Here is a 24,874-nt window from a genome sequence, read left to right on the forward strand (position 1 = left end):
TACACAAGATCATTAACATTTTTCTTTCCTAGATCTACCACTGCTACAGACCCAAATGCCCAAAACCCTACAAAGGTGGTAGCTCAGTTAGTCGAGGGTAGCTCAGTTGGACGATGGTGGCACACCGGCACCCTAAACAAAAATACATACAAGAACGCGTGCAACAATAAGCAGCCGTTCGTGACCAGCTATGCAATGAAGCTGCATTGGTGAAGGTCCAATAATCTCATTTGGGTTAACCTTAAAAATATTCAACAAAAAGTCTGATAACTAAAACAACATTCTAAACGTACATAGTTCTTCCCTAGAAATAAAAGCATGAGGAACTGAATTATGCAGAAATGACATGTTATTATACATTCCATTTTGCACAAAATATGACTAGATAAAAAGAGAATTCTAGAATATTCCGGTGAGAAGATTAGCAGCCGTGGATACAGCCGCACCGGTGATGGCACCTTGCACAATATCTTCATGAGAAGAATCATCAAACGTTAGCGCTAAAGCCGCACCCGTGATCGCTCCTGCCATGGCACTGTTTTTCTGCACCCAAACACAAACCACAAGTCATCACACTGAATTATTTGGATATTCTCATGAACACGAGGTTAAATCTGAAATTGGAATTATAAACAGTTTTGAATAGTTTTTTACCCAATCATGAACTCCACGTGTCTCTTTCAATCCATATGTGATACCTGAATACATACCCGCAGCCAAACCTGAAATATGTTGGAACATTCGATTGTTAGGATAGCACGATAATGATCGTAGACATTGTTGATCATGTGTTTACCCCATTGCAGTGATTCTTTCCCTGTGCTTTTGACCTGAAAACATTTAATTTAAATACATAAAATTTGAGAGTTATTTTAAGTCGAATGAATAAGATGTCTAAATATAGTCTATTCATTCCTAAGAGAAAGATTGAATCGTTAAAACCCAAACACAATTTATAGACTTATATTCGTGTCAAGGGCATTAATCTTAATCCAAACACAACCCTGTTATTTATTATCTTGCAATCAAATTGTAAACGTGGACCGGTTTAGACAAGCCTAACCCGAACATGACCCGTCTTATTAAATAAATGGGTTAGATTAGATATGACAACCAACCAGATGATGAACTGTTCAACACATTTAGCATAACAAGTCTTGGGGGATTAAGATGTAATCAAGTTGTAAAAGTGTTAGGTGTGTCGTACGGTCAGGTACGGTCAGGTCAAGAGCGGTATTTAACGAGCTAAACGGCACATTAATTAAAAGGTTAATTAGCAAGTGCATCTACTCAATTAAATATGTTAACCAGAACACAATCTATCTAAAGGAATAAGACTAACATCAAGTCGTTAACGTGTTGTATGAGTCCTAAGGTGGTAGTAAATGGGTCAAACTAGGTCAACATTACTTAACGATTTAAACAAATCAACCCAAACATGACCCGTTTAAATAAGCGGCCAGACAGATGATAAAAACCGAGCAATAAACATACCAGCGCTTCAATAGAGCTTCGGTTTGTTTCTCCTGCAACAAAAAAAATTATAATTATAACATAAACACGGGAGATAATTTATGTTCCATAATCACATATAATATGAGAAAATAAAAAAATATGAGATGTGTATTCATACCTCTAAGCTCTGAGAAACGATGTTTCTTGTGGCTATCAGTTATTTCCGGCGGGATAGAAGACGAATCTCCACCTGCAACCAACCCATTAGAAACATCAACCAACGCAGTCGTGAAACCAGAAGTTTTTAGTCGAAGGTTCATCATGTTTTTTTTTCTTTCTTAATAATTGACTCATTCCATACTAAAATCCTTTGATAACACGGATTCCTATTTCTCAATGATATTCCACGATCAATACAATTGGCTGAATCCCGTGAAATCATTTCATAGAAGTTCATTGAGATCTTTATATAAAGGAAATCAACTTCGATTCTTGAATAATCCACATCACTTCTGCTTCTATTGTAACAAAAGATTCCCCTCTTTTATGTGGAGAAGGCCCGGATCAATAATTATGATTTTACATATGGACAATTCCTCAATATCTTGTTCATTCGCAACAAAATATTTTCTTAGGAATCTAACATATTCATACCTAAGGCTTTTCCACAAAGTGGTGACAAAACGTATAACTTGTACAAATTTTATATATATAAATCCGACAAATACGGATGACCCGGATTTGATACAGAAGAATTCGTGTACTCACCATCAGTAACGGTGAAATACGCCTCCCGCGAAACCGCCTGAATCGCTCCAATCTGAATCAACAAAACAATCCAATCAATAAAAGAAACTGTTCACAGAGAAATAGAGTTATGGAGACGTACACCGGCCGCCTTAACGAAGCATTCGGCCATACGATTGAGGAGCGGATGGCCGAGATCGAATAAACCGCCTTTTCTATCGAAGCTTTTCAGTTCATCCAGCAACGATCGTGTCTCCAAATTGTGCCCCATTTGTGCGAGTGTGTGTTTGGTTGCAGAAGTGCAATGTTTGAGTGAAAAGGGTGATGAGGGAGAAGAAGAAGAAGAAAGAGGAGGGGATGACACGTGTATTGCTGTAGTTTCACACGTGTCTGTAGCTGGAGGAATAAAGCCGATGGTTTTGGCGGTTGATCGGATCCTACTTACACGTGGCTATGTTTGTAGTAACCGAGGGGTAACGATAATGCAATATCCTTTTATTTTTTTCATGCAACTATTTTCCCGCACTTTGCTGAAGTTTGGTTGGATTACTGCCGGTTACTGTTGGTTCGGGTGGTTGGATTACTGAAGTTTGGTTGGTATTAATTTGGTTCAATACTGCGGCGGTTCAATACTGAAGTTTGCTTCCATACTGCGGCGGTTCGATTCCGGACTACTCTGCTTTACCCACTTGGGTTAGCCCTTGCCCTCTCGCCTCTAAACGTTAGTCTCTGACGCGGGAGGTCGCTGCAAAAACAGCCGAGGGGGACGCCCCCCACATCACCGGGACAGTGGTGGCGGGCCGGCTAACGTGACCGGTCTTCACGTTTTTGCTTCCATTAATTTGGTTCAATAAGGGTGGTAGGTGTCGGTTCGGTCACTGGTTGCGGTATAACAAGTTCGTTTTCGAAAATCACAAATTTTTTTTACTCTTTGCGAGATTAAAAAATTGAGACCTATTCGAAAATCTTCATTTAATATAAGCTCATCAATCATTAAAATTTATAATTTATGTGGAAGTAATTTAAATAGTTATTTTTAACTAAGTTTAGAAAGTATTTTATTAATTAAAGAGAAAGATGCAGTTAACAAAATTAAGCATTAAATGTCACTAAGGCTATAGGGTGTGGTCATGACCCTCATAACCATCATGACCCTCCATCTTAGTGCCATGTAACACACCTCTAATCCACCATCCAAAACCACTACACTAAGGGTGTGGTCATAACTCAAATCACTAGCCTCTTATTTTATTAATTTATTTTTGTCTAAAGAAAAAAGGAAATGATTTGTTGAAACATGGAAAGGAGGACCATGGTTGCCATGGCTTAATCCATGCAAACTATGGTGGATCAATCAAGGGGGTGGTGTAACCTTCCATTCATGTTCCTATGTGGCAAATCATGTCCCAACCATGATCCCCACACGCCACACCCTATAGCCTAACAAAAAAAAAACCAAAAAAATAAGCTTAAATAAAGAATTTGGAGTCTCCGAGATTAGAACCTGCGCCTCCTTGTTATTTAAGCAAGGCAGTAACCACTAGTACAATAGTTCATTTATGTTATTTCTCGATTCAGTGCATATATATTCTATCTTATACAACGTAAATTCTATACAAAATTAAAAAGATTTGGGCACTCGGAAGGTTTGGGACTTGTGCCGTCGCCATCCCCGCACCCCCTACAGGCCGACCCTGCGGTATAGGGTTCATCGCGCGGGGAATACACCGCCACCCCTTGATTGAGTTTGATTCGGGTTATACTCACCGATGTGGGTAAGAGAAGAGAGAGGAGAGAGAAGGTTAATGGTGGGCCTCACTCTCTTCCAACCAATCACATATTTATCTTTTAAAAAAAATTGTTTACCATTCCTCATGTGGGGAACACCACTAACATTTGAGTGCAAAATGAGGAGTGTAGAGGGAAGTTGACATGACATGACATGAGATTATTAGCTAGGGGAAAAGTTTACCGCTCCCCATTTGGGGAGCACCCCTTCCACCCTAAAGAAATGACATTCGATACGACAATCGAATGAGAAAACTCACATGACGAAAAAGATACTGACACCTGTTTTTTATATAGATAAAAAACTATAAAAACAAATATCGATTTATTGTAGTTTACGATACTAAAAAAATATATTACGACACCAAAAAATATATAACTTTTAAATCAATAAAACTATGTCTTCAACAAAAGTTATACAAGAATGTCAAAAAAAATATATATTAAATACATATGCGTATTCAACGGTTTATAAAGTTAACGAAAAAAAGTTATTAACGAAAAATCAAATTAAAAGAAAACTAAGTTGGTTTGTAATTAACTAGTATTTAACAACGCGGACCATGGCGTAATTCACGGTTAATATCTATCTATACTTTCTATAAAAGGAGAAATCCCAATGACATAAGAAAAGTTGATGTGTCAGTAGGAGAGCATGTCCAACAAGTCTTTTCTTATGTCATTATTACATCATAAAGCCTAATATTAAAAGACTTTAAAATTCAAAGTTGGCCCACATCCACCTTTTCAAAGGTCTGCCCATTTGTATAATGCCTTATACTCAAAGGTCTGCCCTCATTCATAATTTAAAGTACTGATGTTTATTGAAAATTCAAAAAACCTCTTCTCACATTCAAAATTCAAAATTCTGGGTCCACATTCAAAATTCAAACCATATATATTCTAATTCTATAAATAAGATATAATTATCTGGCTCCACATTCAAATCTCTCTCGCTCATATCTACATATGAATTTGGCTCCACATTCAAATTTCAATTTATCTCTCTCCTTTATATTTGCGATCATATCTCTCTTACTCAAATGCATAGCTCTCATGATTGAGCCGGTTAATCTTCATATACAGTTCTTTGTTCCAATATCATTGTTCCAACATCGTTGTTTCATGGAAGCTTTGTTTCACACACTCACCTTTGACCTTGGCTTTGCATATTCAGTTTGTTCATCTGCGATTACAGCTTTTTGTACTTCACGAAATTTTCCCAACATCATTGTTGCAACATCGTTGAGGGTATGTTTTTTTCTCTGATTTTGAATTTTAAAATTTGAACTGATATGTTCTGATTCTCTGTTTATATTTCAGCCTAATCAGTGTGGTTTAAAATTCAAACAATCAGTTGCGGGTTATTTTAGGTTTGTGGATTCTTTTAAACTGTTGACATATGTTGATAATATTTATTTTAAGGTGTTGATATATTTCAGCCTTTTTTTCCGAGCGAGCAGTGGGGAGTTCTTCTGCACCGTTTTTGAAGTCTGAAGTGCAGAAAGTGGAGTACTTCTTTATGATAAATGAAGAAGTTAATGGTAATTATGAGAACCTGTTTTTTTTTTAATTTTATTTTTGTTCTTTCGGTTTATTGATATTTAAGTTTTTACTATGATTATTATATCCTTCTTTTACATGAGACTTGAAGAAATATACAAGTTAAATAACATATATGAATTTGGCTCCACATTCAAGAGTTAAAAATGTCATCATACCCTTCTGCAGGTTCTTATGATTTAAAGTATCGGTTTATCAAGCAGGTTGAGGATTAAGTATATGAGGATAGGGCTACTGTTCAAAAGCTAAAGAGGTGTTTTGGTGATGTCTTTCTGCACTTTGGAATTCAAAAACAGTGCAGAAGCTTTTCATCACGTTTTACTACCATTATATCCTTCTTTTACATCAGAGTTGAAGAAATATACAAGTTAAAAATGTCATCATATCCTTCTGTAGGTTCTTATGATTTAAAGTATCGCTTTATCAAGCAAGTTGAGGATCAAGTATATGAGGATAGGGCTACTGTTCAAGAGCTGAAGATTATTAAATTTCGTTGCTCAGTTCTCAATGTAATTGTTGATCTATCGTCATATGTGATATGTAAATTTTAATTCTATTAATCTTTGTAGAGCATTTTATTTTTACTGATTTGAGCATCAACAGTTGTTAGTGTTGATACCTGCTGTTGTAAACATTGAGTTGCTATTGTTACCAACATCTGTTATTCCCAACAGCAGTTTCGAAAGAATATTCAACCATTAACACAATAGAAGTTCTGAACATTCTTAAAAAATAGACAAAAATCTTTAAAAGTCAATTGAAAACAGCTGTTTTTAAAACATCTGTTTGGCAAAAGATTTATCCACCGTTTAAAGGTATTGTCTGTTCTCATAATTCCTGTTTTTTGTAACGACTGTTGAGTTGCTACTGTTGCCAACATCTGTTATTCCCAACAGCGGTTTCCAAAGGATTGTCAACCATTAACCCAATAGAAGTTCTGAACATTCTTAAAAAATAGGTATTTTGAAAAAATTTGACAAAAATCTTTAAAAGTCTGTTGAAAACAACTGTTTTTAAAACATCTGTTTGGCAAAACATTTATCCACTGTTTAAAGGTATTGCCTGTTCTCATAATTTCTGTTTTTTGTAACGACTGTTGAGTTGCTACTGTTGCCAACATCTGTTATTCCCAACAGCGGTTTCCAAAGGATTGTCAAGCATTAACCCAATAGAAGTTCTGAACATTCTTAAAAAATAGGTATTTTGAAAAATTTTGACAAAAATCTTTAAAAGTCTGTTGAAAACAACTGTTTTTAAAACATTTGTTTGGCAAAAGATTCATCCACTGTTTAAAGGTATTGTCTGTTCTGATAATTCCTGTTTTTTGTAACGACTGTTGAGTTGCTACTGTTGCTAACATCTGTTATTCCCAACAGCAGTTTCCAAAGGATTGTCAACCATTAACCCAATAGAAGTTCTGAACATTCTTAAAAAATAGGTATTTTGAAAAAAATTGACAAAAATCTTTAAAAGTCTGTTGAAAACAGCTGTTTTTAAAACATCTGTTGGCAAAAGATTAATCCATTGTTTAAAGCTATTGTCTGTTCTCATAATTCCTGTTTTTTGTAACGACTATTGAGTTGCTACTGGTGCGAACATCTGTTATTCCCAACAGCAGTTTCCAAAGAATTGTCAATGATTAACACAATAGAAGTTCTGAACATCTGTTATTGCTCAACGTCTTTAAATGAAGAGATTTTTACCACTGTTGATTTACCACTGCTCAATAGTTCTGAATATCTGTTATTGCTCAACTGTTGATTTACCACTGTTTACAACATTTGTGTCTGATGAAGTGGTAGTAGCCTTTGTTTGCCATGTAGATTATTGTTGGTCTTTAAATGAAGAAGGTTTTTTTTTAATTTTTTTACGACAGAGGTTTAAAATTTGTCCTTTCGGTTTCTTGATATTTAATTTTATAGTTTTCCCATGAAAATTTATTTTTTAAATGTTTTGCATTAAATGGCTGCTGATATTTAATATCAATTTATTCGTTTATATTAAAAGTCTGTTGAAAGGATTGCTGACTTACTATTGTTGTATAAGATCTGTTGTTGCCCAACAGTGGTTTCCAAATATTGCTGAAGGGTATTGTTTGTTCTCATAGGTTCTGTTTAATCTGAGGACTGCTGAGTTACTAATGTTGCCTAACATCTGTTGTTGGCCAACAGTGGTTTTTGCAACAACTGTCATCTATTATCAGAGCAGAGGTTGTGACGTGGACAGATGTTAGCCATCAAATCTTTCTAACTTCTGACTCGTCAGCATTCACCTTTTCACTTTATAAACCCTTGTTTCATCCCCAAACAGAGGTTTTACATTCGTCTCGAGTTTAAAATTCAGCAGAGCGGTTTCCACCTTCTTCTTCAACACTTCTTCGTCAACCTCTCGTAACTTTCAATTCCGATCATGACTTTGGTAATGAAAAATTCGTATAACTACCTTGCTATTTTTGAGAAAACCGAGAACAATACTCTCTATTATTCAATGATTGATGTTCTTACATCATCAAAATATATGGTCATTCTTACCGCCGACGCACCCATTTTCCAAGAGATGCTTCGCGATTTTTGGGCTAATGCAAATATTGAAGAACAAAACAATGTGGCCGTAAGTATAACTTCAAAAGTCGGAGGTGAATCGGTTGCTATTACCCCCAGTACCATATCAACAACATTTGAGGTAAACGACTTGGCAGGTAAGACCTCTTTGCTGAAATATGAGATTCAAACATACTTGATGGGGAGGGGATATGATGGAGAGTTGAATCAGGCAACTATGTTTAAAGGTAATTTTCCACCGCCAATGAAATTCCTGTTCCATACTCTCTTAATCTGTCTTTCAAATAAAACTACTTCTTTTAATGAAATACCTTTGAAAATTCAGTTATTGGGGTATGCAATTTTGACAAATATTGATTTTAACTACTACCAAGCACTGTTTGTTGATTTAGTTGCAAATTTAAAAAACATTAAAAAGGGCAAAACTGCTGCTATTAAAAAGGGCAAAACTGTTGCTATTAAAAAGGGGAAAGTTGCTGCTATTAAAAAGGGGAAAGTTGCTGGTTTTCTTATGTTTCCTAGACTATTAAGCTACTACCTGCAAAAACATGTTTCTCAAAAAGCTTTTGAAAAAGGTGAAGCTATTAAAATGAATAGTCTAACATCTGAAACTTTTACTCGCCTTATGGCTAAAGAGTCATATGTTTTCAAAACTGAAGCAGACGGGAATGAGGAAATTTTAGATGAGTCTACAACTGCTCCTCAAACGTCTGTTGCTGCGCCCACTGCTCTTGGTGATCACAGCACTACAACCACTGTTGTGAAACCCCCACCAACAAAACTCAAAAAGACCAAAACAAAATCCAAAAAGCCCACCGAAACCAGCAAAACGGGTCCTCTGGAAGATGAGATTCCAGAGGTTAACCCCGTGACAACATAGATGTCACTACAAACCACTGTTGCTACTTCCTCACAACATGTGGAAAGATCTCAACCCATAAACCAAACTCCTTATGATTCCTCACAAAAGGAACATGTTGTATTCATAGGGACACCACAATATGATGTCATACCCTCATATGAGAGTATACTTAAAAGCCCTTCTCCCGCGGCAATGTCTCTTTCGACAGCAATCCCTTCATCTTCCATTCCACCAAAGTTTGTAACACTGCTTCAAGCTATTGACATTCAGAGTGATAGCAATCCCTCTCACGAACACTTTACTGAGAGTTTAACTTCAACAATAGCTATGTCTGAAGCTTTTCAATTACCTGACCCAGAAATAGTTGAGGAGGCTACACCTTTTGAATTTCAGCAAATTCTTGATGGTATTTCAAGCGGAGCAGTTACTACAAATGTCAAATCCACTGATTTACATTTGGACAGTAGTTTCATCAGTCAGACTCCCTTGAAGGTAACCACTGCTATGTCTATCAAGGGATCCACTGGTGAGTTCAAGTTAACCACGGGTGAGATCACTAAGGTAACCACTGATGCAGAAGGAAGTCCCCAGAACCAAGAACAAGAGGCATCTGCTAATGAAAATTTGGAGATACCTCCTCTTTCAAAAGCAGATACAACCACCTCTGGTGGGAATTCAGATGATCCTATTAAGTTAGGTGATGGATTAAAATACCAGGATTTGACGGACAGGATATCTAACTTGGAAACAACTGTTGCTGATATGAAAGATCAATTGAAGCAGTTGGTGGATGCTTTCAAAAGTCGACCTTCTCATCAGCAGTTATGCCAAGAGCTTTGGAATTCGGTACAACCCATTCTTGCAGCTCAAAGGGAACTGGCTGAGATTCAACTTAATTCAAATTTTGAAAATAGCCGAAAGTGGGTTGAAGGTTGGGTGGTTGGGTGTTGTAAAAGGAAGGGTGTGAAGGTTGTTGGAAAAAAAACGGGGGTTGTGAAGTATATCCGAAAGGGGGTTGTGGTTGTGCACTTGCACCGCTCGAACCACCACGAGACGGTTGCGAGCCACGTCCCTTAGATTTTTTCTTGGCTTCGCGGGTTGGTTCTCCATTGCTCGGTTTGGCTTTGTGTTGTATTTGATAGATTTTTAGAGTGAGTTTGAGAATGGGTAGAATGGGTGTGGTAAAAAATTAGATTAAGTTAGTTATATATATTGGTTAAAATTGAATTTTTTTTTTAAATTCGACCGTTGCCCAACGGCAACATCTCGATCCTCGCAATTCCCACGCGGTGAACCCTCCCCGATCCCCCTCCCCGATCCACCTCCCCGCGGTGATGGCGACGGTGTTCCCGCTCGGGGACTTGGGTCACCGCCCCACTCCCCGCATAGTGCCCCGTATACCCTTAAAGTGTACTTAGAAAATGCCTAATACTTGTTACATTTCTATCTATGAGTGATACTTTAGGAAAGGTAGTGAAAAATAACAATCACACTTACCCATCCGAAATCCTAGTTATAATAATAACAATAATAGTAATAATAAGAGTAAAAATAGTGAAAAAATAACAATCACATTTAGTCATCGGAAATCCAAGTAATAATAATAGTAATAATAAGAGTAATAATAGTAATAGTACGAGTACTAGTAATAATAATAATAATAATAACAACAATACATCATGTCTATTGCTGCTGACATATGGACTTGGTGCTCAAAAAATTGAAGTAACGGGATCTTGATTTTGCAATATTTACAGTACACATTTGTAGCACAATCTGTACATGTTAGACTCAAATCGGTTCCGACGAAAACCTTAAAAAGCACAACAAATTTGTAGCACAAAAACTACCTTAAAAAATTATGTCAAAAGCACAATTAATAGAGTTTTAAAATATGATATTTAAATTTAAACCCAAACCGGTTTTAGCGTTTCTTTCAATAGACCCTTCAGTTATAACCGGAACCAAACAGAGAACTTTTTAACCCAAATTTAAGAACCGGAACCAGACCCTAAATACAACAATACGGTTCAAATCTAGCGGTTCCGGTTCGGTTCCATGGTTCTGATGGTTCAAAACCGTAAATTACTCAGACCTAATTACACGTGTTGAGTAAATCTAATTTTATATACCAAATAGTAAAAGAAAGTTATATCTTTATAAATACTAACGAATATACTCACTACGCGATGGATAAAGTGATGGCGGAGGTGGTTCTTGAAAAGAAGATACATTATTCAAAAAGCAAATCAACAACCATTTGAGTAATAAAATGTTGGTACCAATTCTGACAATTTGATTTATAAATTATGTAATAAAATCGATATAATATTTTTTTAGTATTGAAAATACAAATAAATATAATATATTAATACAAATTTTGATTTTCATGATAAATAATTTGTTTTGTTTAAAAATATCTTAAATTAACAATTTAAATTTGAGGATAATATTTTATTAAAAAAAATAGAACGGTTCTATTAGAAATTAAACTAAGATAAGATTTAATATTAATTTATTATTTACTTATTTAGTTAAAATAACACAAGTAGAAAAAGAAAGGTGGAAAAAATAAAAAGGTAGATGTCTTCAATGGATAACACGAATAACACATTGATTTATTATATATATATATATATATATATATATATATATATATATATATATATATAGTGGAGAGTTCAAATGAGAAGAATTTTTTTGTAAGAAGAAAAAAGAAGAAGTTTCAACCAATAAGAAGGCTTCATTTTACTTCATTTAATATTTGCATTTAATTTTAATATAAGGGTATATTGGTAAACTTACATAAATCATTAATTTGTATTCTTCCCCTTTAATAACTAACTAAATTAAATTTGTAACTTCTTTTCAAAATATATACTTTTTCCAAATTAAAAAAACAACAACTTAATTTAAAGTGTAGAATAAATTATTAATTGCGTTGGATAAATTACGAGTTGTGTAGGATATATTTCGAGGTGTGTAGGATAAATTTCGATTGTGTATGATAAAATTCTATAATGTGTAGGGTATATGTAAGAAAATTTTGATATGTGTAGGTTTTGTATATTATATGTAGGATAATTAATGATTAGTTGACTAATTAATTAAAAAGAGAAAAATTAATGATATGAGTTATAAATGAACAGTTCGTGTTATAAATGAGCAGTTCGTTCATTAAGAAATCGGACTTGTTCGTGTTCGTTCATGTTCGTTCGTTTAAAGCCTAAACGAACAGTTCACGAACATTAACGAACACAAATGGACATAAACAAAAAAAAATTAACTAAACGTATTTGAATAAACATAAACAAACATAAATTAACATGGTTGAACAAACAAGTCTAATATATTACAATTCATCCGAAAACATATCTAAATTAAAGTTCATAAATATACTAATTAGTCATATTAATATAAGTAGTTAGAAAACCTAATATTTATATAAATCTAACTATTTATGTATTTATTAAAATTAAAAAAAACGTTCATGAACGAACATAAACGAACGTTCATGAGCATAAATGAACGAACACAAAGTGTGTTCATGTTCGTTCATTTAATTAAACGAACAATTTTTTTTGTTCGTGTTCGTTCATTTATTAAATAAACGAACATAAACGAACTTCCTGCCAAACAAATTCATGAACAGTTTATGAACATTTGATTCATTTACAGGCCTATATACTGAGTTGGTTTTTAGGTTTAAAAATATCACATAGTTATCATTCTCAAAATGCAACACTTTGTTCTTTCAAGGTAGGAATGAGCATTTTGTAACACTTTGGTCTTTCAAGGTAGGATTGAGCATTTTTTTTATTCGAACTTATTTTAATTTATTTTCTGTTGTCTGTTGTGGGATTTAAATCTAGTCTTTCCTCCTTTCAAGTGCTTAAAGGCTTTGACTAGGAATGAGCATTTGAGGTCGGGTACTGGTATCATCAGTACTGAATTTTTCGTGCCCAATTATTTTTTGTACCAATTTGTTGCCCACTTTTTAGTGTTTTCGGTAGCGATACTTTTGGTTCGGTACTGGTTTGGTACAATACCAGTACCAGTATCCATATTTAGTGATTTTTGGTTCAGGTATTTTTTATATCGGTATCAGTACTAAGCTGATCCTTATTCCAAGGAACTCTCCTGTGCATAAGATTGACTGCTGGTGAAGTCAAAAACTGGCCATTCTTATTCTTTTTCTTATGGACTAAGACTATCAACTATCACAACCTAATTCAACCCAACTTTTTATTAAAAAACTAATTTCTCTCTCCTCCATCTCCCCAACCCAACCCAATCTAACTTTTTGCTCACATTCGTAACCCAATCTAAATCAATATTTTATAAATAAGGGATTTTTACATATTTCTCCCTCCTAAGAGGCTTTATTACATATTTTCTCAACTCATAAATTTAATTACGTATTTCCCCTTCCTAAAGAAGTCTTATTACATATTTCCCCAATCTCTAAAGTTGATTACATGTTTCACCTTCCTAAACCCCATATATTACATAGAGTATGAGTTGGGTGGAAAGTGTATTTTTCCTAGAAAGTCTAGAAAGCAATAAGAACGCGACATGTGGCATTGAAGGATTTTATCTAAAAGGGCATTTATGTACTTTCACAATCTATTTTTATTTTAGGAAATTATCTTCAATAACTAACTATCCATAAATTTCGAAATTTTTTGTTTTCGATTTCTGATCTCACTTAATATCAATCATTCCTTCGTTTTCTTGCTGGAATCTATCAGCATGTTCTTGGTACTGTGTTTTAACAGTTTGTTCTTGGTGATGTGTTTTAACAGCAAGCAGATTCATACAACTGTGTTTTATTATTCAGATTCATACAGTTATGTTTTAACAGCAATCAGATTCATACAGTTGTGTTTTAGCATTCGGATTCATACATCTGTGTTTTAACAGCCAGCAGATTCATACAGTTGTGTTTTAGCATTTAGATTCAAACAGTTGTGTTTTAACATTCAGATTCATACAGGTGTGTTTTAACAGCAAGCAGATTCATACAGTTGTGTTTTAACAGCAAGCAGATTCATACAGTTGTGTTTTAGCATTCAGATTCATACAGCTGTGTTTTAACAGCAAGCAGATTCATACAAATGTGTTTTATCATTCAGATTCATACAGCTGTGTTTTAACAGCAATTCAGATTCATACAGCTGTGTTTTAACAGCAAGCAGATTCATACAAATGTGTTTTACAAGCAGATTACGACCGTGTTTTCTCTTCCGGCGTTGCTTCCGGCGACTGTGTTTTCTCTTCCGGCGACTTCAAGTCTGCTCCCATCCATCTTGTTCAAATCCTTTTTTTTAATCTCTTCCCTGCAAACATAAAATACTTCAATGTAGAACACAATTGAACCCTAATCGCCAACTAAAACACAGAACACAATGTCCGTTTGATCTTACGTATATAGAAGTTGGAAAATCTCTTATCTTCATCCATGATTATAGGTACTTTTGGTATGATTTTTGATTGATTTCGTTGTGGGTTTAGAGAGAGAGGGAAATTCGCGTGTAATAAGGAAATGTGACTTATTGACGGTTATTTTTGATTGATTTAAAACACTGTTATGACGAAATTGCCCCTTATCATTTAAAACAATCTATTAAATATAGTTAAATATTACAAGATTGCCATTGATTTAATCTCAACCCTTAAACACACCAATCTGATGGACCAGATCGCTTCCTAGACTTTCTAGGAAAAACACACTTTCCGTAGGAACCCTACTCATATTACATATTTATCCATTTAATTAAAAATATTCTTATAGAATTAGTATTTTACCCCTAATGGGTTTATTAAATAACTACAATATATTTACTAGCTTGCTACAATAATTATAAATTTAAAAGTAACAACTTGAATAATATTTTTAAATCTTTGTATGTGTTTCCAGATGACTTTTGTTATTTCCAGTAAAAAATTGTTCATAACTATTAAATTATAACAACTGGAGAAATAGTGATCCTGATCCATCTGTTTTTTTGAGTTTTTACCACTATGCTTTTACTTTGTAAGTTGGTATCTACTAAAGTTCTACATCTAGATACATGACTCCAGCTATCCACGACAAGCCTTCGTCAACGTGACAATCATCTACCACCAAGAGTTTTCAAATATTTTATAGTCCATTATTTCAAAAAAAAAAAAAAAGTAAATTGTTTGTAACTAAGAGTTTCCTGAATTATACTATTTATCTCTAAAGACTTTATATTTAGTTGTTTAAAAATATTAATTATACTATTTATCTCTAAACACATACAAAGATTTAAAAATACTATTCAAATTGTTACTTTTAAATTTATGCAGGAAGCTAGGAAATATACTGTAGTTATTCACTTAATAAACCCATTAAAGGTAAAATAGTAATTCTATACGAGTATTTTTAACGAAATGGATAAATATGTAATATATGGGGTTTAGGAAGGTGAAATATGTAATTAAATTTAGAGATTGGAGAAATATGTAATAAAAATTTAGAGATTGGGGGAATATGTAATAAGGCTTCTTTAGGAAGGGGAATATGTAATTAAATTTATGGGTTGGGGAAATATGTAATAAAACTTCTTAAGAGGGAAATATGTAAAAATCCCTATAAATAAATATGAGTTATAAAGTAAAAGAAAAATATTGTAATAATAAAAAGAGAAACAAAAAATATTATGATAATCAATTCAAGGTTGCAACCAAAGGTTGCAAGGATGAACTGGTCGTGGCACTAGTTAATATTTTAATATTTTAAAAGTGAAAAAGTTATTTGTCTTATTTAAGGGTTTGTGATAGTGGGTAGTCTAAGAACTTGGCTAAACTTAATTGACTGGATTGTCAATGTGGTCTAACTTAATGTAATTGATAAATAAAAGTTTTAGGTGTAAAACTTGGTGTACCATTAGGTCCTAGCTCCTTGTTAGGCCGATTATTCATTAATAAAAAGGTTGTTAAATAAATATAACACTTTAGTCTTTTGTTTTTTTTTTTTTTTTTTTTTGAACGTCAACACTTTAGTCTTAGGTTCATAATGCTAACAAACTTTTGCTAAGATTCATGAAGTTAAAAATATACGTACCTTTTTTTTTTTTGAACGGCAAATTTGGATCACTGACGGACCACTGGAGTATCATCGTGCCACCAGCAGAACCACCCGATCATATCCATCTCCACTAGGCAATAATGCCTATACACCAATTCAGGAGGAAACCCAATAAATCTGGGAAAAACCCCTTTTGTAGGAGTCGAACCCATGACCTAATGGTCATAAGTCTTATCCCACCACCAAGATACCACTAGGCTATAATGCCATGGGTATATGTACCTTTACTTTTAAAAAACAAAACGGGAAATATATTTGGCTTCCTAATTACAATGACAAAAGCTTCACAAAGGAGTCTGATAATTCCAATCATCAACGTGTACAAAGAGTATCTAACCATCCATGGCTTCCTAATTACAATGACACCAAGAAGAAAAGTTTGCCAACTTTCTGGAAAGCATAGAAAGATTCGGATGTTTTATGTAACAACCCGTTTATGGCTTATATTATTTTAACTAGTGCTAATACCCGTGAAATTCGCGAGATTGAAAAATGATATGTTTGTACTTTTGGTAAAAAAGTTCTATGTTACTTATCGTAAACGAACTGTATGCATGAACTTATTATGGCAATCTGAATTTAAATATTAAAACAAAACGAAGCATTGTACTATAAACGTAACAAAAGAGAATTGAAAAATAAATGTAAGAAATATGTTTTTCTGGTTTGAAATATTGAAACTCTATTACTCCAACACTTCTACTTGCTGGAGTTTCGTAACCAATAACCTCGAATTCGTTTTAGACCAGTTGAAAAAACAATCATCACCTAATGAAATATGTTCAGCTTCAATTATAAATTTGTAAATTTGTAAATATTTTTAGTACGTTTGAAGTTTTTTTTTTTTTTGTTGAAAATTTTCCACTTTTTTTATTTTTTTAATACTCACGGGTCGGATATTTAAATTTTCTTAAACACAACTATATATATATTTTAAAATATGAATAATGCTTGACTAATAAGATATATTAATTAAACGTTTACGTCTTCAAAACTAAAAATAATTTTCAAATATAGATTAATTGGACAACTAAATTTAAAGCCAAATGCAACTCTACTTTTATTCAAAACTTTATGAGTTGCTGGAAGCATCTTTTCTCCTAACATAAGGTGCTTCAGATATGAGTAATCGTACTAAAAGCATCTAATCATAATCAATCTCATACTAAGAGCATGCAAAACGCTCGTTAAAGCCCAAAATCCAAACCCGTCACATCACTCGCTACATCATTCCAAACCTCAACCATTTCAAACTTATTTTTTCTTCCAACACTAAACCATTCAATACCTCTACATCACACCTCACTTTTACAGTAAAAGTAAATAAAGAAATGCATGTGTATATGTGATCCCACTTAATCAAACCGAATTGGTTAGCTAAACCAAACCCGACCACCATAGTCAACCTCCTATAACGTGGGGTGGTCTAGAATTAGTTGGTTTGTGTTGTTGCATTAACAACATTTATTTTCCAAATGAAAATTACACCTGATTTTAGTATTATTATTATTATTGTTGTATAAATTAAGAATTAAATTCATAATTATCTAACATGAGGCTGTTATTGTGCAAATTACTACGATATAAACCAAAAAAACAAATACAACAGAAAACTGCAGAGTTTGGGTAAAAACTATTTAACTTTTATTTAATTATAACAAAACAAATATTTATCTTTTTGCTAATCTCAAATATAAAGAATAAGTTCTTAACCATAAATATATAAATAAAATATATATAAACAAATTGACATATTACATAATTTAATGACAAAGTAGAAATACAATTAAAAATACATATACATATAAAATATTAAACTCTGTTTGGAATCATGCACTCATAACCCAATCAATCACCAAATGCACCTGCATCAAAACACACCCTGTCCAAACATGATGATCTGAATGCATACATATAAAATAGCATAAGATAGTCACTGGTCAATCTAACTTCCATTAATACTAAAAAATGGTACAACAATTCGCCAGCCGAGTTGCCAATGGAAACTCAAAGAGATACAATCATTGGACCACAAAACCAATGATAACGAATCTTACCCCTTAATACACACGGAAGCTGAAAGTAAACCACACCGCAACGCATACTATAAAATAAAATGAAAAGTTACAAAAATATACATAAAATGAATTAACTATATGTGTTTTAATCGCTATCCATAATATATGTTAAACCCACATAAACATTACAAAATTGGCCGTCGTGTCAATTTCTAAGTTTATAAAACAACCTAAACCCACATAAACATTACAAAAAATTGCCATCATGTCAGTTTCTAAGTTTAAAAAACAACCTAAACCGATCACCATCCATATTGTAACTTCTAAAGTCTTGCTGAACTATAATCATAGTTTTATACCTACGGGAATTCATTTCTTTCTTTGCTCACAAGTAGCTTAAAATTTCCAAAAAGAATTAAATTGTCGTTATCGCTATCTATCGCTACACCCCTAATAGCGAGCCTAGACTTATACGCTATGTAGCACGCTATAGCGATCGCTACGCCCACTATTGACAACTATGTAAGGAAGATGTGATCTACCTGGCCGTTGCACTTCAATTTTTTAAGATGCCTAAAACACCCTTGCATAACTTCAATATGATAGTTCTAATTTCAAAACTTATGTGATTTGCAGCGGATAGCCAAGCTCAAATTGGCAGGTTGCATAACGGATTAAAACGGGTAAATTTCGTAAGGCTTGTCATAGATCAGGTCAGTTTGGGTTGGCCCATAAGCTTTTTACCCATTCTTATACAATTTTATAAACAACTAAAATGTTAAGTATGATTAAAAAACATATTATAAAGAAATAATCACATCTCTTTTAAAAAAAAAAAGAAGTTTAAGAGGTTATAGGCAAGCATTATTGACACATTCCGTTTGACTTTCAACTCATTTCACCCAATTTACTTTTACTAATTTTTTTAGTTTTAAGTCTCAAAACTGATGACAAATTTGCCTAAAACTTTGCATGAATAGGAGTTCATTCTAGAAAGTAGCAAGGAGTAGAACCAAAATAGAAATATGGCCTTTAAGTTTCAAACCTGATTATATTGACTTTTTAATCAAAGCAACGCCCCTTGGTTTAGAGAAATGAACTCCTTAACTCGAGGGGATACTGGGAGTATGATATGATAGTTTTAACATCACAACCAATAAGAAGAGGAACGTACAATCACTCGAAAGCATTAGTGTACAAAGTACAAAACTTGTGTGTTAACATAAACACAATAAAGTGACAATGTGTTATACTTTTGAAATAGCCCATATGCTGAAATAAGTTTGAAAGAAATCATATCCAAATGCATCAAATACCTTGTAAATCTCGGGTGACGGGTTATTAATATGCAAGGGCCAAATCCCAGGCATAGGTGACATGACTGTCATTTTTAACTCTTCTATTGTGGATTCTTTGACCGAACCATAAAGACAGTTATAAGAAAATCATAGCTGAACTATTAAGACCTATATATAGATTTTTCAAAGATTCAATATTTTGCTCACCGCCACTTGTTACGAACCTTACATTTTTAAAAAAATGAAAAGGTTTAATGCCTCAAATGGTATATCCAATCTAACCCGCAAATACGTTTTGTCATTACTAAAACCATGCCAAACGCAGTTTAGTAAATTTAGACATGTCTCATTTTTTATTTCCAGTTGCTTTATTCAGTGTGTTTGAAATAAAACATAGCCAAACGGCCCATAAGCACATACCTACACCTGGTATGGAACAACAATTTACATATCTATTAAACTTCTTCCATTTATAAAAAAAAAGTAAGAAAAAGAAAACTTTACCCAATATAGCCAAAAACACCAACAACCTAACCAGCTAAGTCATCAGCAAATAATGTCGGATCATCACCTGACATTGTAGCCACTCCCCACTACAGCCAAAAAATCATAGCTGAACTCTTGAGACCTCATCTCGATTTGTTTATTTCAAATATTCAATATTTTGCTCACTGTCGCTTGTTACGAACCTTACTTTTGTAAAATGAAAAGGTTTAATGCCTCAAATGGTATATAGAATCTAACCCGCAAATACGTTTTGTCATTACTAAAACCATGCCAACACAGTTTAGTAAATTTAGACATGTCTCATTCTCCATTTGCAGTTAAATGCTTTATTCAGCGTGTTTGAAATAAAACATAGCCAAACAGCCCATAAGCACATACATACACCTGGTATGGAACAACAATTTACATATCTATTAAACTTCTTCCATTTATAAAAAAAAATTTAAAAAGTAAGCAAAAGAAAACTTTACCTAATATAGCCAAAAACACCAGCAGCCTAACCCACTAAGTCATCAGCAGATAACGCCGGATCATCACCCTGACATTGTAGCCACTCCCCACTACAGCCATAAAATCATAGTTGAACTATTGAGACCTCATCTCGATTTGTTTCATGTCACACATCCAAACACTCCCTTAAAACATACATTAGCTCAATGGCAGTTTAGACAGACAGCCTTGCAATTCATAGACCTTCCACAAAAATAGATAAAATAAATAAATAGATAAAATGCATTACCTGTAAAAGAAGAGAATGATGCTTCTGGCTATTTGGGCTTTCAATAGGCTTCCCATCTGGGCCATTATCAGCAACCACTTTATTGAGCTCAGCCTAATAAACATATACTTACACGCCATTACATTTATCTAACAAAATGTGTCACTAATACATTCAAATAAACTTAAAATCATTAAAATGATCACCTTAACATATGTTTCCAGCACAGGAAGCAGATGAGTTTGTGTATTCACCTTAAATCCATCATTAACAACCCTATCCAGCCAAAGCCAACACAGCTATTAGAGTTGCAAATTTTGACCCGTTTACGGAGTAAAAATAAGTTTCAACGGAAACATGGTTAAACAGGAAGAAAGATGCACCGTCACTTTTTCCTTCTTTGATAATCAGTCTTCCAGCAATGGTCAAATCACGATAAAACCATGTATGCCACAGACCAACTCCATATATCTGAACATCAACCTCCAAATAGCCACCTTTTGATACCTAATCAAGATACATCACATCATTGATCATACCTATCAATTTCTTTCACCACCCCCATACCCCATAGCCATATAGTTTACTTCATTTTTTCTCTAACAACTTTTTATTTGTTAACTTTCAGAAAAAGTATCTAAAAACATAGTTATAATGTGAAAGTGAAATGTATAATTTTATTTTCCGATTTGCTGCTAATTAATTTATTTGATTTTGATATTTGCATATCACATATTTCAAATATCACTAACCAAAATATCAAAAAAAAAAATTAATAAGTGATATCATGAAAGTGATATGTGTATTTTCCTTTTTTGATTTGATTTAGAGTTATTATATTTGATTCAACAACTTGGGCATGTTTTTAGCTTCATCCGACACATTTGATTTTAGCTTAATAAAGGGTTTATTTCAATTCTACTTTCGGCCTGTTGAGGTAAACATTACCCCATATCTAGTAAATTGATAGAAGTTGGCACCTATGCGTACATCCAAATTTTTTACCATTATTTACAGAAGGCAAATTATTAGTGAGAGGACAAATCAGGACTCACCAATCCTCACTCCTCCAGAGATGAGAGTTCCATCATACTTTCTCCAAATTCTTACCTGAAAAGGTGAACTCTTTGTATCGGATAATAGCATATATCAAGAAAGGACGCCATAATTAACACGCAACTTCACTAACCAACTTAAGCTGAAAACAATGGATAAGAACGGTTATAAAGTGGCAGGACAAAAAGTATTTTGAGCCTTCCCAGCACAATCTGTCTTAACAGGTATAAAAAAGTATAAGTTATGACCCGTTATTAGTCTAACCTGTTAGTTTACCGTCTTGAATTCTAATATAGCGCACTTCTATCATCCTTTGATTAGCCACCATTGACACATTCTGACAAAAAGAAACCGTAGGAAGACATAATCAGTAGATATTCATGAAACTTTGAGGCTGGATGTGAATGTTAAAGACTACACTGATCATTTTTATTAAACATCACATAAATAAATTACATGGAAAACATATACTAATAACATTTAAACAAACTTACAACTTAGGAATTTTGAACTCTTGAATAATCTTGAACCAACTTGAAGTAAACTGATATGGCTCTCCTCCTTGTTCTTAGTCGGGTCATTTTTATCTACACACCATGAATAAAGATCATTCACTAATACCATAAAACATGTAGAGTTACATCAGAAAGGGTAGATTCCTACACAAAATCAAGGAATTGGCTTGGTCCATTTTGTGTTCCAACAGATACTTATAAAAACTACAAATTGAATCTAATAAATATCAAAACTACAAATTAACCAAAACCTAGAACACAGGAAGAAAGAAAAGGAAAAAAAGAAACAAAAAGTGGCGTCATCTTCATCTTCTAAAGAAACTAAAAATCACAACAAATAACGCCCTTTCTCGAATCGATGGATTCTAAAATGAAGACGGGATTGTAAGAAGCATGATGTATGTAAACAGATATATCTTACCATCGATCGCAAAGAGCAAGCTTATGAAACTGATTGGAAGAAGGAAATTAGGGTTTTTAGTGATGAATCTTGACAATCGGATGAGAAAGGGAGGATCTGATGTGAGATGTGCGACTATGTTAGGGTTTATATCAAAATCTACAATATACTTGGTTATTAGAACACATGTATGTTTGAAGATGGAGAAACCCTAGATTACGAACGAATGCAAAACAATCAAAAAAAAAAAAAAGAAATATAATCAGCATTCAACAATACAGAATAGGAAAATCAAGATCGGATCCCTATAACAAACAATTTACATGGAAAAATTGATAGTAAAGAAAGAAGACAATTTACCTTTTTTGTTCTTTGAGGCACAAACGAACGAATTGCTTGAATGGAAACCCTAGAGAACCAACGGTGGGAGCGTCAATTTATTTCTTTAATATCAAAAACTTGATTCATTTCTAGATTTAGTAATAAGATGGAACAACTGAGAAATCAAAACACAAAATAAGTAATTAAGCATGAAGAATCATCAATATATATTGCAAAATTTATGTTGGATCTACAAAGAACATATTCGATTTACCTTACCAGACGTTTGAGATTGAGAGAGGAAGCTTGGAGAAGAATGAGAGAGGAAACTTGGAGAAGACGCTCAATGTTGGAAACCAGAGGATGCAAATGAAAAGTTGGGTTAGATTATTTAAATACGGGATGCACAAATGACCCGAAATATTGTAAATGGATCCCGCGTTTGGTTCATCACAGGGAAATGAATGGATCCTAGTTTTGGCAGGAAAATGAGCTTTAGAGGTCCTAGGAGGGGGACATGTGTCCTCTAATTAAGGCTTTTCTTAGGTTGTATAGATTAATTCAATAAATTAGTGACTTATTGTGCGTAAGATATGTTAATTATCTAACAATTTATCAACATGAGCTAAAATTTATCTAATTAGTTAATGTGCGCACCAACCACCAAATGTGTGTGGTACATGTGTGCACCGACACATACAAGTGCATGTGACAAGATTTTATTAAATAAAAAAACATAAAATTATTAATAGTAAGTAAAGTGTGTGAAGACAATATCATGGATTCAAATTTGAATGTGTTTCAATTGGTTTATAACCGACTCTCCCACTCACCCTCAAATCTCCCCGGTAATGGATCCATCCTCATTCTCTCCTTTTATGAAAGAGAAACAACGAGTGAGAGAAGCTTGTAGGAACTAGGTTCACGTTTTATTAAAAATATTAATAAAATAAATATAATAACGAGACTCACGTTATTTGTGGGAAATTCGACTAGTACAATACCGGTTACAAAACTAAATAAACGAATATAAAATACAACTAAATTGTACCAATCTTGATTCAAAGCCAATGTCTTTGAAAACTTCAACCGCACCTACGAGATCGAAACTCCGCTGCAAGACAAGCAAAATTGTTGATGGTTTTGGTTGAGGCACGTGTTCAACACGCTTCCCTTAAAACAGATTCCGCGCCTCCTCTCAGACGGTTCTGTCTCTCAGGGTACAACAACCGGAACAGTATGTGTACTGCCGGAGATGGCACTCGCGCCCGAGATAGCACCGGGTATCATAGTGTTCTAATTTACGAGGGAAAATAAAGATAAGTTGGTGATGGTGGAAAAATTAGAGAGTACTCCTCTCTAAATTCTATAAAACTTTGTGCATAATTTTCTCTAGTATATTTCTTTCATCTCATTTTTCTCTATTTTCTTTCTTTTGTCCAACAAAGAGTCATAAGTTTCTTTTATACTCAAAACTAAAACTCCATATTTAATTTCTATTGTTTAAAGATATTTATAACAATAAAAACCTTCATTATGAGTCAAAAAGGATTAAATTCATGTTAATGTCATATTAAATAAAATAATAAGACATAATAAAACTTACATCATGACTCTTGAATAGAGATTAAATGTCATAAAACCACCAATTTATGACAAAGATGAATTTATACTAGAGTCACCAAAGTTTTAGAAATATTCACTTCAATCACTCAACTTCGAGCATCGATATTCTATTCATCGTAGGTCCATTTTGGACATAGTTTGATTTATTATTATGATCCTCTCACCACATAGAACACAAACCCACTAATTATTATTTATACCACACATATATAAATATAATTATTGATGTCCAAAATATTTAGTGAAAAACTCATTTTCACTAAATTTCCAACAATCCTCCACATGAATGGAGATCGATTAAAACACACAAAATTCCCCGATGAAA

The 24,874-nt window shown here is 33.5% G+C and overlaps 1 protein-coding gene and 1 long non-coding RNA gene across 22 annotated transcripts; both read right to left on the reverse strand.

Annotated features, from left to right (window-relative positions):
• Window positions 1-229: 229 nt before the first annotated feature.
• On the reverse strand, window positions 230-2,694 carry LOC110897948 (outer envelope pore protein 16-2, chloroplastic). The gene is made up of 7 exons (XM_022144683.2): window positions 2,345-2,694; window positions 2,224-2,275; window positions 1,634-1,705; window positions 1,495-1,526; window positions 797-830; window positions 655-722; window positions 230-543 (listed from the first exon to the last, which is right to left on the reverse strand). Exons 1-7 carry the CDS (start codon window positions 2,471-2,473, stop codon window positions 400-402), a joined length of 531 nt encoding a protein of 176 aa, XP_022000375.1. The 5' UTR covers window positions 2,474-2,694; the 3' UTR covers window positions 230-399.
• Window positions 2,695-17,784: 15,090 nt separating this feature from the next.
• Window positions 17,785-23,339, reverse strand: LOC110897946. 21 transcript variants are annotated; one of them, XR_004877134.1, is made up of 12 exons: window positions 23,198-23,323; window positions 22,963-23,098; window positions 22,182-22,274; window positions 21,952-22,024; window positions 21,687-21,741; window positions 21,015-21,138; window positions 20,838-20,907; window positions 20,653-20,745; window positions 20,384-20,473; window positions 19,154-20,297; window positions 18,148-18,194; window positions 17,785-17,955 (listed from the first exon to the last, which is right to left on the reverse strand). It is a non-coding gene; the product is annotated as an uncharacterized LOC110897946 (long non-coding RNA). The 21 variants fall into 21 exon arrangements; XR_004877138.1 differs by having other exon boundaries at window positions 17,806-19,832; window positions 19,911-19,999; window positions 20,096-20,297; window positions 23,198-23,322; XR_004877128.1 differs by having other exon boundaries at window positions 18,148-20,297; window positions 23,198-23,324.
• Window positions 23,340-24,874: the final 1,535 nt, after the last annotated feature.

The sequence above is a fragment of the Helianthus annuus genome, chromosome 13, assembly GCF_002127325.2.
Source record: "Helianthus annuus cultivar XRQ/B chromosome 13, HanXRQr2.0-SUNRISE, whole genome shotgun sequence".
In the NCBI taxonomy this organism is placed as follows: Eukaryota; Viridiplantae; Streptophyta; class Magnoliopsida; order Asterales; family Asteraceae; genus Helianthus; species Helianthus annuus.

Bases quoted from the DNA above. Each gene is read 5' to 3' on its own strand.
- LOC110897948 (XM_022144683.2), bottom strand. From the start codon at position 2,473: ATGGGGCACAATTTGGAGACACGATCGTTGCTGGATGAACTGAAAAGC. The intron at 2,276-2,344 runs GTACGTCTCCAT...TTGTTGATTCAG, and splicing joins GCTTCGTTAAGGCGGCCGGT to ATTGGAGCGATTCAGGCGGT. The intron at 1,527-1,633 runs GTATGAATACAC...TTTTTGTTGCAG, and splicing joins TCGTTTCTCAGAGCTTAGAG to GAGAAACAAACCGAAGCTCT.